The 13,623-nt window shown below is 44.3% G+C and overlaps 1 protein-coding gene across 6 annotated transcripts in view; it reads right to left on the reverse strand.

Annotated features, from left to right (window-relative positions):
- The window catches only part of LOC127412089 (calcium-activated potassium channel subunit alpha-1-like), a 307,683-nt gene that overhangs the window by 8,647 nt on the left and 285,413 nt on the right, over nucleotides 1-13,623 (reverse strand). For 3 of the 6 annotated variants that reach the window (XM_051648144.1, XM_051648148.1, XM_051648146.1), the window contains 5 exons: nucleotides 13,152-13,235; nucleotides 11,766-11,896; nucleotides 2,987-3,181; nucleotides 2,188-2,306; nucleotides 350-574 (listed from right to left, as the gene is read on the reverse strand). In XM_051648144.1, coding sequence (XP_051504104.1) covers nucleotides 350-574; nucleotides 2,188-2,306; nucleotides 2,987-3,181; nucleotides 11,766-11,896; nucleotides 13,152-13,235 — 754 coding nt within the window. The remainder of the gene's footprint in view (nucleotides 1-349; nucleotides 575-2,187; nucleotides 2,307-2,986; nucleotides 3,182-11,765; nucleotides 11,897-13,151; nucleotides 13,236-13,623) is intronic. The other 3 variants (XM_051648145.1, XM_051648149.1, XM_051648147.1) reach the window with 1 other exon arrangement.

Below are 13,623 nucleotides of genomic sequence, written 5' to 3' on the forward strand. Positions count from 1 at the left end.
AGACCTCAAGTTCATACATAAAACCTAACTTCGTAGCTCTACTGTAGTTGTAGTAAAATGCAGCAACAATATGCAGACTGATGCTGGTATGGTCCTGGGTTAAGGTGCACTTGGAATGAGGCAATGATCTAATGGTTATAGAGCTCAGTGTGTGGTCAAGGCAAGCGCCACATGCACAGAACAATGGAGCAAACTTGCGAACAGAATGAGGAAGGCTAGGTAAAAACACACACACACAGCATCCATTTCCATATGAGGTGTTCTAAAACCACAGAAGTTAACAAACTCATACATACATGCACGCACACACTCACTCTGCTGGGTTTAAAAAGATCAATGAAGGCCTTACTTCTGTTTGTCCCGGGCTTCTCGCGCTTTGCTGCTGCGGTTCTGACGGTTCGTGGCGGTGATGGAATGAACTGAAGAGCTCTTCTTGCTGGATGAATGGGAGGAATGGGAAGAGTGGGACAGGCTCGCTCGGGACTTGCCCGCGTTGTGGTCAAACTGCATCAGACAGAAGATCAGGTCTGTGGGCACTAGCTCAAACTCGTAAGGCGGGTTTGTGATGACATATCTGTGCACATGGAAAAATGTTCAAGAAATATGTTCAATGATCATGTAGGATGAACTATCAAAGCATTTACTTGTTTGGTTTTGAGACGTGGGCCATTTCAGAGACAGCTTAGCAGAGACAGAGCACCAGTATTAAAATAAATGGGAGAAATTGGAACAACCAACGAATGTATCAAAGTAAGTCCCACCTTACAGGTAAAAGAGCCAATAGATATAATGATCGCCTGTCAATCAACTCGAGAACACGCATGCACATTAGCTGAGCCAGCTTGAAATATTGTGTTTTTTTCATGATCTGAGCTAAAGAAGCACACTTTATGATACCACTGATGTCAGATTTTGCTGCTGGTTTTAAATGTGTTCTTTGATTGTAATCTTGACCAACTGTTTTGGAGATTTTGGTCTTTCCCCATTCTAGTACAAAGGAGCTAAACTTTTATGCCACTTGTTTACATAGAACATAGCCAGAAATTCTATTATTTACTGAGATAACAACCTCAGCACCTTTACCATAGCAAAGAGTGTAACGGTCATCTAGCGTGTTAAGACAGTAAGTCACCGTTTGAGTGTACCATACAAATGAATGGTGATAGCCGTAAACTGACACCTACCTGACGCAAAATTGTCCATGACTTCTCTTATAAAACAGCAATTTTATCCATGTAAACTCCACACAGTTCATTCCAAAAGGATTGTTTAGTGTAAAACATATTGAAGACTGGCAGACAAGCGGTCAATTCATTAAGAGATGAGTTGATTCCTCACAAAAGCAGTTTATTCAGCACACTGAAGCATCTCCTCCATAGTCATCCATAAAAAAAAAAAATGTCCTCATCTCCTCGCCCATAAAATGTCTATGGGACCGCTGCATTATGCTATTTTATGCTAAGCTTATAGGCTCCCCTATGTAGAAGGGTTCTGAAATGGCTGCCTAGCCTGCCCTGGAGTGTTCCAAAGATGGCCGCCGAGTGGACTGACTTGAAAGGGACTTCAAGCTATTTTACTTTTATAATAATACTTAAGACATTTGGGAAACATGTTTAAAGCTGAAGTGTGTTATTTCTGAAACACTAGCACACAGGTCATCCCACACACTATATACTCTGTTCCAAAACCTAGTGACCTGCCTCACTGTCAACACAGGCAGCATCCAAACAAAAATGGAACCTTTTATGTAACAGATCTGAAACACTCTACATGGCGAGCAACTCTGTTAGTGATCACGCAGCAGTGCGGAACGCAAATTGTGATCTTCAGTGCTCACAAGGGACTTGACTTGAGTTGAGTCTGATAACGTGACATTAGCATGTGGCTAAGCTAACAACATGATACTCTAATAAGCACAAAAAATACAAAGCACACAAATATTGGGTAAAACAGTCAAGATTATATATATAAGCCTTAAATCATATGGGTAAAACAATGGATCATACAAGTCAGCTATAGTTAGCTCCCTTTTAAGCCTAAAAATGCTAACTAGGTATGGAATTGAGCTTGAATAATGTAGGTCTCATTTTTTTATCCCAGTACTTGAGTGGAGCTGGACTATAGGTCTACAGTAAAATAATAAACTTGAAACCAATTAACATTAAAGAGGTTTAATGGACAGCTCACCTTTTCATGCACTGGCTTGTTGTCCCTAAATGTGCATCTCGTAATCTATAGATTCCAAAGCACAGCATGTTGTATGTTTTTAATGCTTTACAAAATAAGTCCCCATAGCAACCGCCATCCTGAAAAAGTCAAAGAACAAGAATGGCACATTAAAGATGATTTCTATTAATAAGATTTAAAACAAATTGATTATTAAGCAAGACAAAGCCAAAAACAGCCTGTGTGATTCTAAGTGTCAGAAAAGGGTGGGAAATAGTCATTAAAACTAAACTGGAGGGGGGAGGGGGGGAGAATAATTTATTCACCCTTATGTTGTTCCAAACCTGTATGACTTTCTTTCTTCCATCGAACACAAAAGAGGATGTTAGGCAGTATGGTAGTCTCAGTCACCATTCACTTTCATTGCATCATTTTTTTCTAAACATTAAAAGTGAATGTTAACTTAGTCTACCATTCTGCTTAACATTTACTTTTGTCATACAATAAAACCAACAAAAATTTAAAAGCAGGAGTCATTTGCCACAGAAACATTCTCTTCATTTGTCAAATCCATTTACAACTCCTACAACATTATGAGCCAACTCTAAGAATGTGTGGTACTCTTACACAGATACAAAAATGCAATAAAAGATTTAGGAGCAGCCTTATTTTTCCTCCAACATTCTCCAGCACAGACTTTCTCTTTGCATGATCAGCTTATTCTCTTTGCATTAGTAGGCAGAGGAGGCGTCGGAAGGAGGAACGAGCCCTGTTGGGGAAAGTGACAAAACGTGTCAGCTCTTCTTAACCGTCCACTTACCCCCAAGTCTGCGAAGGGCCCATCGTACAGGGCCAGCTGGGCGACCCGACACCTGTCCCTGTTAGCGAGGGTCTGCGGCGTGCTGTAGCCACCTCTCAACGCATTCTCCTCAGCCAACAGGGCCTCCAGCTCCGGAGTGGCGCCTCCTGTGACCAGCGTCCGGATCAGGGTGAGGATATTATCATTGAAGTATGTCTGCCAAGATAAGGGAAAGGATCTGGACGTGAGCACAATTAGAGTCACACTTAAGACAGTGAGGATTTCTGAGATGTCCTGAGAATATTTATCTAGACCATGATCTGTCTCTGCTCATTTCACTTGGAAGGGAAGAGACACAGGAATACAATTATGCCAGCTGTTGTTGCTGTCTCCTCCCCTCGCACATCCATTCTGGTATCACCAGCCATGCTTAACAGGGGAGCATTATGCACATGAGGACATTTTCATTATCATTATTGTAATTAAGTTTTAATAGATCTCATAACAGAATAAGTGGGGGGCAGTATTTTCTGCCCATATACTATGGGGTTCGAAAGTCTGAGACCACTTGTTAAAATGCTTCTAATTTATATTATTTAAATGTAATATGTTTTTTTTTAACCCTCTGGGGTCGATGGACACACCGGCGCGTCCTGCTGGATTGTTTCCTCATAACAGCGGAAACAACTTAAAATACTCTGTCATTTTTGGGCATAAAGATAAGTGTAAGACATCATTAGAGACTATAAAGGGTCTACTTTTATTTGTGTACACTCACAATAACAACAAAACCTTGTGCTTTTGTAAAAGAAAGAAAATAAACAGGGTGCGCTTTCAGCCGTCTCTGTCTCCGCGAGCATTTTTCTGAAACACGTCACAAAAATGAACGGGAACTCTGCGAATACTTATCAGACAAACGTGAAACATATGTCTAAAGAAAGCTTAAAATGTCTACTTTTAAATAAAACAATTCAAATTTAAAACAAATATTCTCCTGCAATGAATTATGTATGAAACAAAGCGATGTACAGTTTCTCCTGGCTCAGCTAATTATCCCTAATGTGATCACACCCACCAGCTGAGCGCGCTATTCATACGGTAATGTGCTGAGGCGATCAATGCAAATGGTAAACGCCCCCAACAGTGCCTTAAAAAGCAGAAAGTTCATTCATTTTTCTGCGCATTTGGAAGATGGCATGCTACACAGGTGAGGAAGCTCCTGGATAGTGACGAAGAGTTCACATTTTCCTCAGAAGAAGAGCGGGAATCCGATGAGGAATGTTTGCATTTTGAAGAGCGGCTTGATCCAGCCGAGGATACAATTTCGGATGAGTAAGTCATTTAGTTTTACTTACATATTAGTTGACATGCTATTTTATATAAACATGGACATATTTTACTATTTGGACAATTTCCAAATTTGCCAGCCAGTATTCAGAGTATTGACATTTGAAATATGTCCTAATAGGCAAGTTTTAGTTACATTTAAATGTTGTTTTGGCTAAAGCAGGTATTTAAATTGCATGCTGTATGATATAAATATGATATGTAATATGATATAAAAATAATATGCATGTTTAGATTATATTTAACTAGTGTTTATGCTGCCTCATTATCATCAACGAAGCTTGTGCTTGCAAATATCTGTTCGGGTGTAAATGTGTAAAATGTGCTGTAAATATGCCCATATTAGAAAATCAGCATATTAGAATGATTTCTGAAGGATCATGTGACACTGAAGACTGCAGAAATGATGCTGAAAATTCAGCTTTGATCACAGGAATAAACTGCATTTTACAATATATTCAAATAGAAAAGTTATTTTAAATTGTAAAAATATTTAACAATATCACCATTTTTGCTGTATTTTGTATCAAATAAATGCAGCCTTGGTGAGCAGAAGAGACTCCTTTTAAAAACATTAAAAAATCATACAGATCTAAAACTTTTAAACGGTAGTGTAGGTCTAAAGTTTTTAAGTAAAGTCTTTATGTAAAGAAAATGTATAGTCAGATTACTTCTTTTAACTTAAACTACAAACAATACATTCAATCATTAAGGCTCCTCATATTCATTCTCTCTCAGGGGAGGGGTCTTTGTCGCCTCAGGTGTGAATCACGTCAATATTCATGATCATCCACGCCTCCTCGCATATGGCCTTTTTAACACTAAAAGTGTCTTACAAAAGTTAAATGACTATATTGTTTTGTTAAATGACTATAGGATGGTTTTCACATAATTTTTGTAGCAAAAACATCCTGGTTTCTTTCGTAATCTCTGTTCCCTGATGGAGGGAACGAGACATTGTGTCGATGTAGTAACACTAGGGTCACTCTTGGGAGCCCCAAACACCTCTGCTTTTTTGAAAAAAGGCCAATGAGAATTGGCGAGTGGAATTTGCATGCCACTCCCTTGGACATACGGGTATAAAAGGAGCTGGTATGCAACCACTCATTCAGGTTTTGTGCTGAGGATCCGAGACCAGGTCCCGGCCATTTCAGCGGGTAGTTCAGCATTGTGGCATGAGGGACACAACATCTCATTCCCTCCATCAGGGAACGGAGGTTACGAAAGTAACCAGGACTTTCCCTATCTGTCACTCACTCGACGTTGTGTCGATGTAGTGACACTAGAGGTCCCTATACAAAACGCCACAACTATCTGAACTGTGTTACGTGAACTGGCGGTGTGTGACGGGCAGACCCCTGTGTGCCTCGTAGCCAGCACATCAGAACGTCATGTAACCTCCCCCAACGCTCTTATGAGCGTCGAACGGTCCTTTAGGAACAAGCCGACTGCCTAACTATAGGGACAGGCTAGCCCAGCCGAGGCCTCTTTCCCTCTCTTTTCCCCACAAAAAGAGTGTAATTTGTTAACTGACTGGGAGCCATAAGTGTCTGCGTCGGGGGGTGTCCCTCCCAAGGGGAAGACACCGCAGAGACCACACCCCGCCCAAAAAAGGGGGGGGGGGTTATTTTGAGTGGAATACGACACATGATCTTACCGAGTCTTGTCGGAAGTATGTCATGTGGAGAGGTCCCATGGTAGGTCCTACCCGAAGGGGGAGGAGTTTCTACAGAGCATGGCGACCGAGGGGCCTCTGCCTAAGGAAGACGCAGTTTGCCGACAGGGAAACAATTTTGCGGAAAATATCACAAGGGGTCGCCTTCGGGGAACCAGCACATGTGGAGCACCTACCTCAGTACAGGGGCTCATTAGCGCACGTACTGGGCCGGTCAGTGAGTTTCTCCGCAAACTCAACTGCCAGAGGGCTAAGGAGGAAAGTCATCCAGGGATCACAGTCTTGAAAACGACTGGGAGTCAAGAGCGTACGTCTTCACCTCAAGGGAGGGGAAAGGCACTATGCGCAAGCAGTAGACCTAGCCAGCTGTCCCGGAACTTACCTGCTCGTGCTGGCCAAAACACGGGACGAGACCGGCTCAACCCGGAGATTGTAGAACCTCACAAAGATGTTGGGTGCTACTCAGCCCGCTGCTCTGCAGATGTCTGCCAAAGAGGCGCCACTGGCCAGGGCCCAGTAGGCCGCCACACTCCTGGTAGAGTGGGCTCGTAACCCCGCAGGGGGTGGCACATCCTGAGCCTGATATGTCATCGCGATGGCGTCAATGACCCAGTATGTGATCCTCTGTTTGGAGACAGCGCTTCCTTTCTGCTGTCCACCAAAGCAGACAAAGAGCTGTTCGGAGCTTTTAAGGCTCTGCATGCGATCCAAATAGATGCGTAAAGCTCGCACCGGACACAGCAATGCCAAGGCTGGGTCTGCCTCCTCCTGGGGCAGTGCTTGCAAGTTCACCACCTGATCCCTAAAAGGGGTTGTGGGAACCTTGGGTGCATAGCCCGGTCGGGGTCTCAGGATCATGTGAGAGTAACCCGGACCGAACTGCAGGCACAATTTGCTGACAGAGAACGCCTGCAGGTCCCCTACCCTTTTGACGGAAGTGAGCGCAGTCAGGAGGGCAGTCTTTAAAGAGAGTGCCTTAAGCTCAGCTGACTCCAAGGGCTCAAAGGGAGCACAGAGAGGTCCCACGAGGGGACGAGGCACAGTCTGGAGGGATTCAACCTCCTAGCGCCTCTCAGGAACCTGATGATCAAGTCGTGCTTCCCCAAGTACTTACCATCTACTGCATCATGATGAGCCAAAATAGCGGCTACATACACCTTCAAGGTGGAGGGGGACAGCCGCCCCTCCAGCCTCTCCTGCAGGAAGGAAAGCACCGATCCGACTGCGCATCTCTGGGGGTCTTCGCGTTGGGAAGAACACCACTTAGCGAACAGATGCCACTTCAAGGCATACAGGCACCTCATAGAGCGAGCCCTAGCCTGAGTGATCATGTCTACCACCGTGGGTGGTTGGCCACTTAGGTCTTCTGCATCCCGTCCAGGGCGTACCAAAGCGGGCAGTGGGAGGATTCCCGGGAAGCAAACAGGTCTACCTGTGCTCGACCGAATCGACTCCAAATCAGATGGACCACCTGAGGGTGGAGTCTCCACTCTCCCCTGGGGGTAACCTGACGTGACAGCGCGTCCGCTGCGGTGTTGCGGTCGCCCGGGATGTGAGTGGCTCGTAGTGACTTGAGGTGCTGCTGACTCCAGAGGAGGAGACGGCGGGCAAGTTGTGACATGCAACAGGAGCGTAGACCACCAGGAGCCGGCGGCTGTGTGCCTGTTGTATCCGGCGCACCAGCCCGTCTTGGAGGCATCTGTTGTAACCACGATGCGCCTGGAGACCTGCACTAGGGGAACCCCTGCCCGTAGAAATGCAAGGTCGGTCCAAGGGCTGAAGAGGCGGCGACAGATTGGTGTGATGGTCACCCGATGTGTCCCACGGCGCCATGCCCATCTCGGGACTCAAGTCTGAAGCCAGTGCTGAAGCGGTCTCATATGCATCAACCTGAGCGGTGTGGCCGCCGCTGAGGATGCCATATGCCCCAGGAGCCTCTGAAAAAGTTTCAGTGGAACTGCTGTACTCCATCTGAACACCTTCAGACAGTTCAGCACTGACTGCACGCTCTCGTTCGTGAGGCGTGCTGTCATTGAGACTGAGTCCAACTCCAAACTGAGAAAAGAGATGCTCTGAACTGGGGAGAGCTTGCTCTTTTCCCAGTTGACCCGAAGCCCCAGTCAGCTGAGGTGCCGGAGCACGAGGTCCCTGTGTGCGTACAGCAACTCTCGAGAATGAGCTAGGATTCGCCAGTCATAGAGATAGTTAAGGATGCGGATGCCCACTTCCCTTAGCGGGGAAAGGGCAACCTTCGTGAAGACACGAGGGGAGAAGGACAGGCCGAAGGGGAGGACCTTGTACTGGTACGCCTGGTCTTCGAAGGCAAACCGCAGGAAGGGTCTGTCTCGAGGTAAGACCAAGATGAGGCATTACATGTCCTTCAGGTCTACCGCCACGAACCAATCTTGATGCCGGATGCTCGTTAGAGTGCGTTTTTATGTCAGCATCTTGGACAGGAGACTGTGCAAAGCCCGGTTCAGTACTCGCAGGTCCAGGATTGGTCGCAACCCACCACCTTTCTTCGGTACGATGAAGTAAGGGCTGTAGAACCCTTTCTTCATCTCGGCTGGAGGGACAGGCTCTATCGCACCCTTGTGCAGAAGGGTAGTGATTTCCGCACACAAAGTAGCGCTGTTCTCGCCCTTCACCGAGGTGAAGCAGACGCTGCTGAACCTGGGCGGGCACCTGGCGAACTGAATCGCTTAGTTGGACAGTCAGGGTCAGCCATCGTGGCGGGTTGGAAAGCGTGAGCCAAGCACCCAAACTCCGGGCGAGGGGGACCAAGGAAATTATCACATCGGACGTACCAGCAGGTGGGACCTCGTGGTGGGGTGGAGCTCCCTGAGTCCAGGGACATCGAAGCACTTACCTGGCTCCTGCCGCGCACCATAAGATTGGCCGAGGAGGGGGGAGGAGGAATCTCGTCCCTGTAGTCCACTGGAACCAATCCCGTGTGGGCGTGTTTGTGCCACAGCTGGGTGCACAGGGGTGGGGGGTCCGCCGCTGGAGCTCCATACCTGACAAAATGGGATGGTGGACGGTGGTTGTGATGATGGACGATATCCCTGAGGATATGTGACCCAGGAGACAAGGTAACCATTCTTTTGTCAGGCTTTTGGGTGCCGCAGCCTCCTGGGCATGCGGCGACAAAAGATTCCCCTCTTGGCCCTCCACCGGGGGATGGAGTGGTCTGTCGACCAGCCCCAGAGAAGTGGGTATCCTCGCCTCTGAGTCACCCGTCTCAGGGGGTGCTTTGAAGCCTTCCTTGGGTTCTTAGCGGCCGGCCGCGAAATGGGCCTCGTGCGAGAGCCTGATTAGGGCAAGGGAGCATGCTGGGGAATGGGAGGTCCGTGGGGGGATACCCGGCGGAGGTGGTCCCATTGATGTCCCCAAATCGCCCCCAGTGCTAACCGATGCGGCCTCAAACCCGTAGGTAGAAGGACCGGTGCGGGGAGCCGCTGGGGTGGCTTGCTTTCTTACACAATGAGGACATGACTCATCCACGAACTATGTCTCTGCGTGGGCAGTGCCCAGACACATAAGACAGCGATCGTGGCCGTCAGAAGCAGAGAGATAACGAATGCAACCAGGAATAACACACAAACGGAAAGACATCTTTAAAAAGATGTTCTGTGTGTGTGCTGCTCTTTTTGTGAATGAAAATGTACTCTTTTATTATATGCTCTCTTATTTTCACTCTGCCGAAGCACCCAGGGGTGTTCTCTGTACCCCACGGGTGCAGAGGGGGAGAAGCCGTTGAAATGCGCCGTAAATCCAGCAGTTTTGAGGTGCATCTTAGGAGGATATTGAATTTAGTGTACTGAATACATCTGCTCGGCTCCGAAGAGAAAATCTGAATGAGTGGTTGCATACCAGCTCCTTTTATACCCGTATGTCCGAGGGAGTGGCATGCAAATTCCACTCGCCAATTCTCATTGGCCTTTTTTCAAAAAAGCAGAGGTGTTTGGGGCTCCCAAGAGTGACCCCTAGTGTCACTACATCAACACAATGTCGAGTGAGTGACAGATAGGAAACTCTAGGCTACAAGATCCAGTTCTCAAATGTCTTGTGGACAAATGTTTAGTATGTGTTATATGGCCTTATTTCAGTGACTTTTTAGATTTTTCAAAAACCACGCATAAACGTTATTTTCTCAAAAATACAAACATGTACATACATGTTGTTCACATATTATTGAAGCTCAGTTTGTGCTGAATACAGTGTTATCAGACTTTAGCCATTAATATGTTTTTAAGCAACTGAAAAAAGCCCAAATGTCAAGGCATGTCAAAACTTCTCGAGGGCTCAAAACACCCTCAGACCCCAGAGGGTTAATTACATATTATATTACCAGCATAACAATTTGTTTGAAAAGTAGAATTTAAAAAAATCTGATTTTCCTAGTATTTTGTATGTATCACGTTTTTTTTTTTTTTTTTTTTTTAAAGACAGCATCCACTCGAGTTGGTATGGACTCCACAAGTTTGTGCAACACCTGATGATCCATTTTATCCAGTATGATTTGAGAATATTCCAAAGAGCATCTTGTGTGTTTCAATGGAAGCAAGGCAATCTTTTATATAAGTAGTTCACATGGTCAAATTTGTTTACATTTTCATTTTTATTCTTAATTATGTTAGATCATAACTTTTCTTGAAAAAAATAAATTATTTCTGGGTTTAAATAAAAATTTTAATCCCAAACTTTTAGACCACAATGTATGATATCATCGGGACACCTTGACTATCAAATGTTTGTCAATGCTTTCAAAACCAGCACAGAGATGATAAAGTTGTCAAATGATTAACGTATAAAAATAAAAGATTCAAATAAGATCATAAAGTCCTTTGTGTGAGCCCCAGAGGGGCTTGTCATTGCCAGTATGTGCTAGAGTGACACCTCTCTGGGCCCCTGACAGCAGCATTCAGCCGAATGATGGATGAGAGCTGTCTATTAGCAGGCTTCACCTTTGTCCGGAGTGAAATGCACTTGAAGGCTGCTTTGTTCTAACTTCACTCAAAGTGAAAGGTACTGGAATTAAGCCATCATATGGATAAGGGGGATAGCAGCAGTCATAGGTGGCGAGGGGGAAAAAAACCGAAAAAGAAGAGAGAAGGAAAAAAGAAAACGTTTCTTTGCCATTCTACCCAAGATGACATTGTTAGGAGATTAGAACTTTTGGACCCCACAACAGCCCACCTTGCGTGTCAAGACACACCATTAAAGAAAACTTGAGCACTTACCTTGTTAAAAGATCTAATGAGACTCTTGAAAGTTCATTTCATGACACATTATATGAGGAGTCTAGGCAACAACTTTCCTTTTGATGTCACTGTCGCTGACAGTGCTGTCTGATCACTGTGTCATTTTATTTACCAGCCTCTGCCTACTGGTAATGCTTGAGCACTACATCTAAAGCATTCCACAGCCACAGGATCTCACTTTGCTATACATTATTTCAGAGAATTAGCTTCCAGAGATTGAGATGTGCCTTATGTAATTCTATATGACATGCCATGATGTGAGACCAATGACTGTTCACCTTTTGACAGCTTGCATTGTTCACCAAATCATTCATAATTTTGAATATAAAGAAGAGACCATCTGAAATCTGAAGTAGATAATATGAAGGATCCTTTGCACAATAAACAATTTGAATTGTCTTATTCAGCATTTGATCATTTCTTTAAAGGATTGCCATATGCTAATCTGTTTACATGAATTAAAACAGGTAAATAGGTGTCAATGTGGCAGATGTTTACATAGTCAATAACTCACCGCACTCATAAGGGAGTCCAACACGCTGACAGCAAACGCAGTACCACAGGCGAACGGTTGGGTCAGATACAGCTCCGTATCTGGGTCATCATCATCATCTTGGTCCAAAAACTGAACGTTGGAGTCATTCACTGCAGTGGAGAGAGACAAGTTTTAAAACCATGCAGAAAAATCTGTTAAGAATTAACCAAACAGTCAGGAGATGGATTTAGGGTGGATAAGTGGAGATTCTCAGCAGCCATTGGAAAAGAGGTTAATAAAATTAAATAAACAATGAGGAGAAAGACAAACAGCATGCACTTCAGTGGGCATGCATTCTGGAGATTAAAATACATTTTACCCAAAAATGGTGGAACCTAAATTACTTGAATTGGAATAACTTAAATGTATATATAGATCAAAATAACAAAATAAAATAAAATTCTGTAATCATTTACTCACACTCATGTTGTTCCAAACCCGTATTACTTTATATCTTCCATGAAATATAATAGTATGTAAGTCTCAGTCACCATTCACTTTCATTGCATCTTTTTTTTTTTTTTTTTTTTTTTTTTCTCCATACAATGAAAATGAATGGTGACTGACACTGCCTAACATCTCTTTACAGGTTTGGAACAACATGAGGGTGAGTAAACAATTAACATAATTGTATTTTTATTTTGGGGCTTTCTATTTTTCTTTAATGCAGTCACTTATGAAAGTAACAGAATAGATCACTATCAGTCACAAATACAAGCCTTTATGCCCACTTATAAAGAATAACAAGCTTTTAAACATTTGTGTCTTTCGTTAGACAACAGCAGCCATCAGACTGCTTTGAGGCTATTTGGTATGGTCTCAGCAGCCAATGTATGGAGACAATGCCCTGAAATCCCTCTCTGTTTGAACACAGCCTTGCATGAACCTTTGTTTCACCCCCTTTTAAAAACCTGTGCTTCAGAGATTAGGGCCAGCCCCAAAATAAATAAATAAATAAAAATAAAAAGCTTAAAGCAAGGTTTGATCTGGAGTTTTTCTTCTTCTTTTAATTTGATTTCTTCCCAGACTTCCTGTGAGCTGAGGAAGAGAAATGTCAGTCTCTCAGATGGTGTGCTGATGAAAAAGAGCCCGGGCCAGAGAACTGAACTGCAGGGAGATGCTATGGAAACAGCCACAAGGACAGACTGGCATGATCAAAGGCCTAGTGATGCTCTAAGAAAGAAAGAAAAAAATCCTTAAAAAAACGGCCAAAAAACAAGACAGTCAATTTCAACCAGAACTAAGAATAAAAATGTGTTCAAAGTGATGCCATGGGAGCAGGCCTCAGCTGCAGCGCGAGAAATCAAGACAAGCCGATGAAGGAGGCAGTGCATCAGAGCAGCGGAGGACAAAGGAGCAGCTTACCCAGTTCTGTTATCATTTGTATGTTGGTTCCACTGTTTTTTTCCTGACTGAATGAAATCAATGGCAGTAGTTTGCCAGGCTTAGCTAATGATGATAAAACAGTGATGAGGGGAGACAAGTTCAAAGCCGAAGAAAGAGAAAGCATAAATGAGAGTATCATGCCAAGAGTGGGATTAGAAATTTTTAGGTACAGTGTCAGGATGAAGCGCTTCTCTAAAAACTCCATGCAACACAGTTCAACAGTGTTTGTTCATGATAACAGGGATATGTTTCAGGCTTTGGTATCTACTGTAATGCAAATAGGAGAAAAAGATTACTATGTACTGCTTTAGAACAAAGAAGAATTTGCTCCAAACATTGTATGTTTTTCCTCATGTAATCTCTCAGATACTCGAACAGCACTGATACTGCAGGCCTGATTTACCAAGAGCTCCACTGAGGGTTGATGATTTGCTTGTGTAGAGTACTGAAG

This window comes from Myxocyprinus asiaticus, chromosome 21, assembly GCF_019703515.2.
Source record: "Myxocyprinus asiaticus isolate MX2 ecotype Aquarium Trade chromosome 21, UBuf_Myxa_2, whole genome shotgun sequence".
NCBI classification, from domain to species: Eukaryota; Metazoa; Chordata; class Actinopteri; order Cypriniformes; family Catostomidae; genus Myxocyprinus; species Myxocyprinus asiaticus.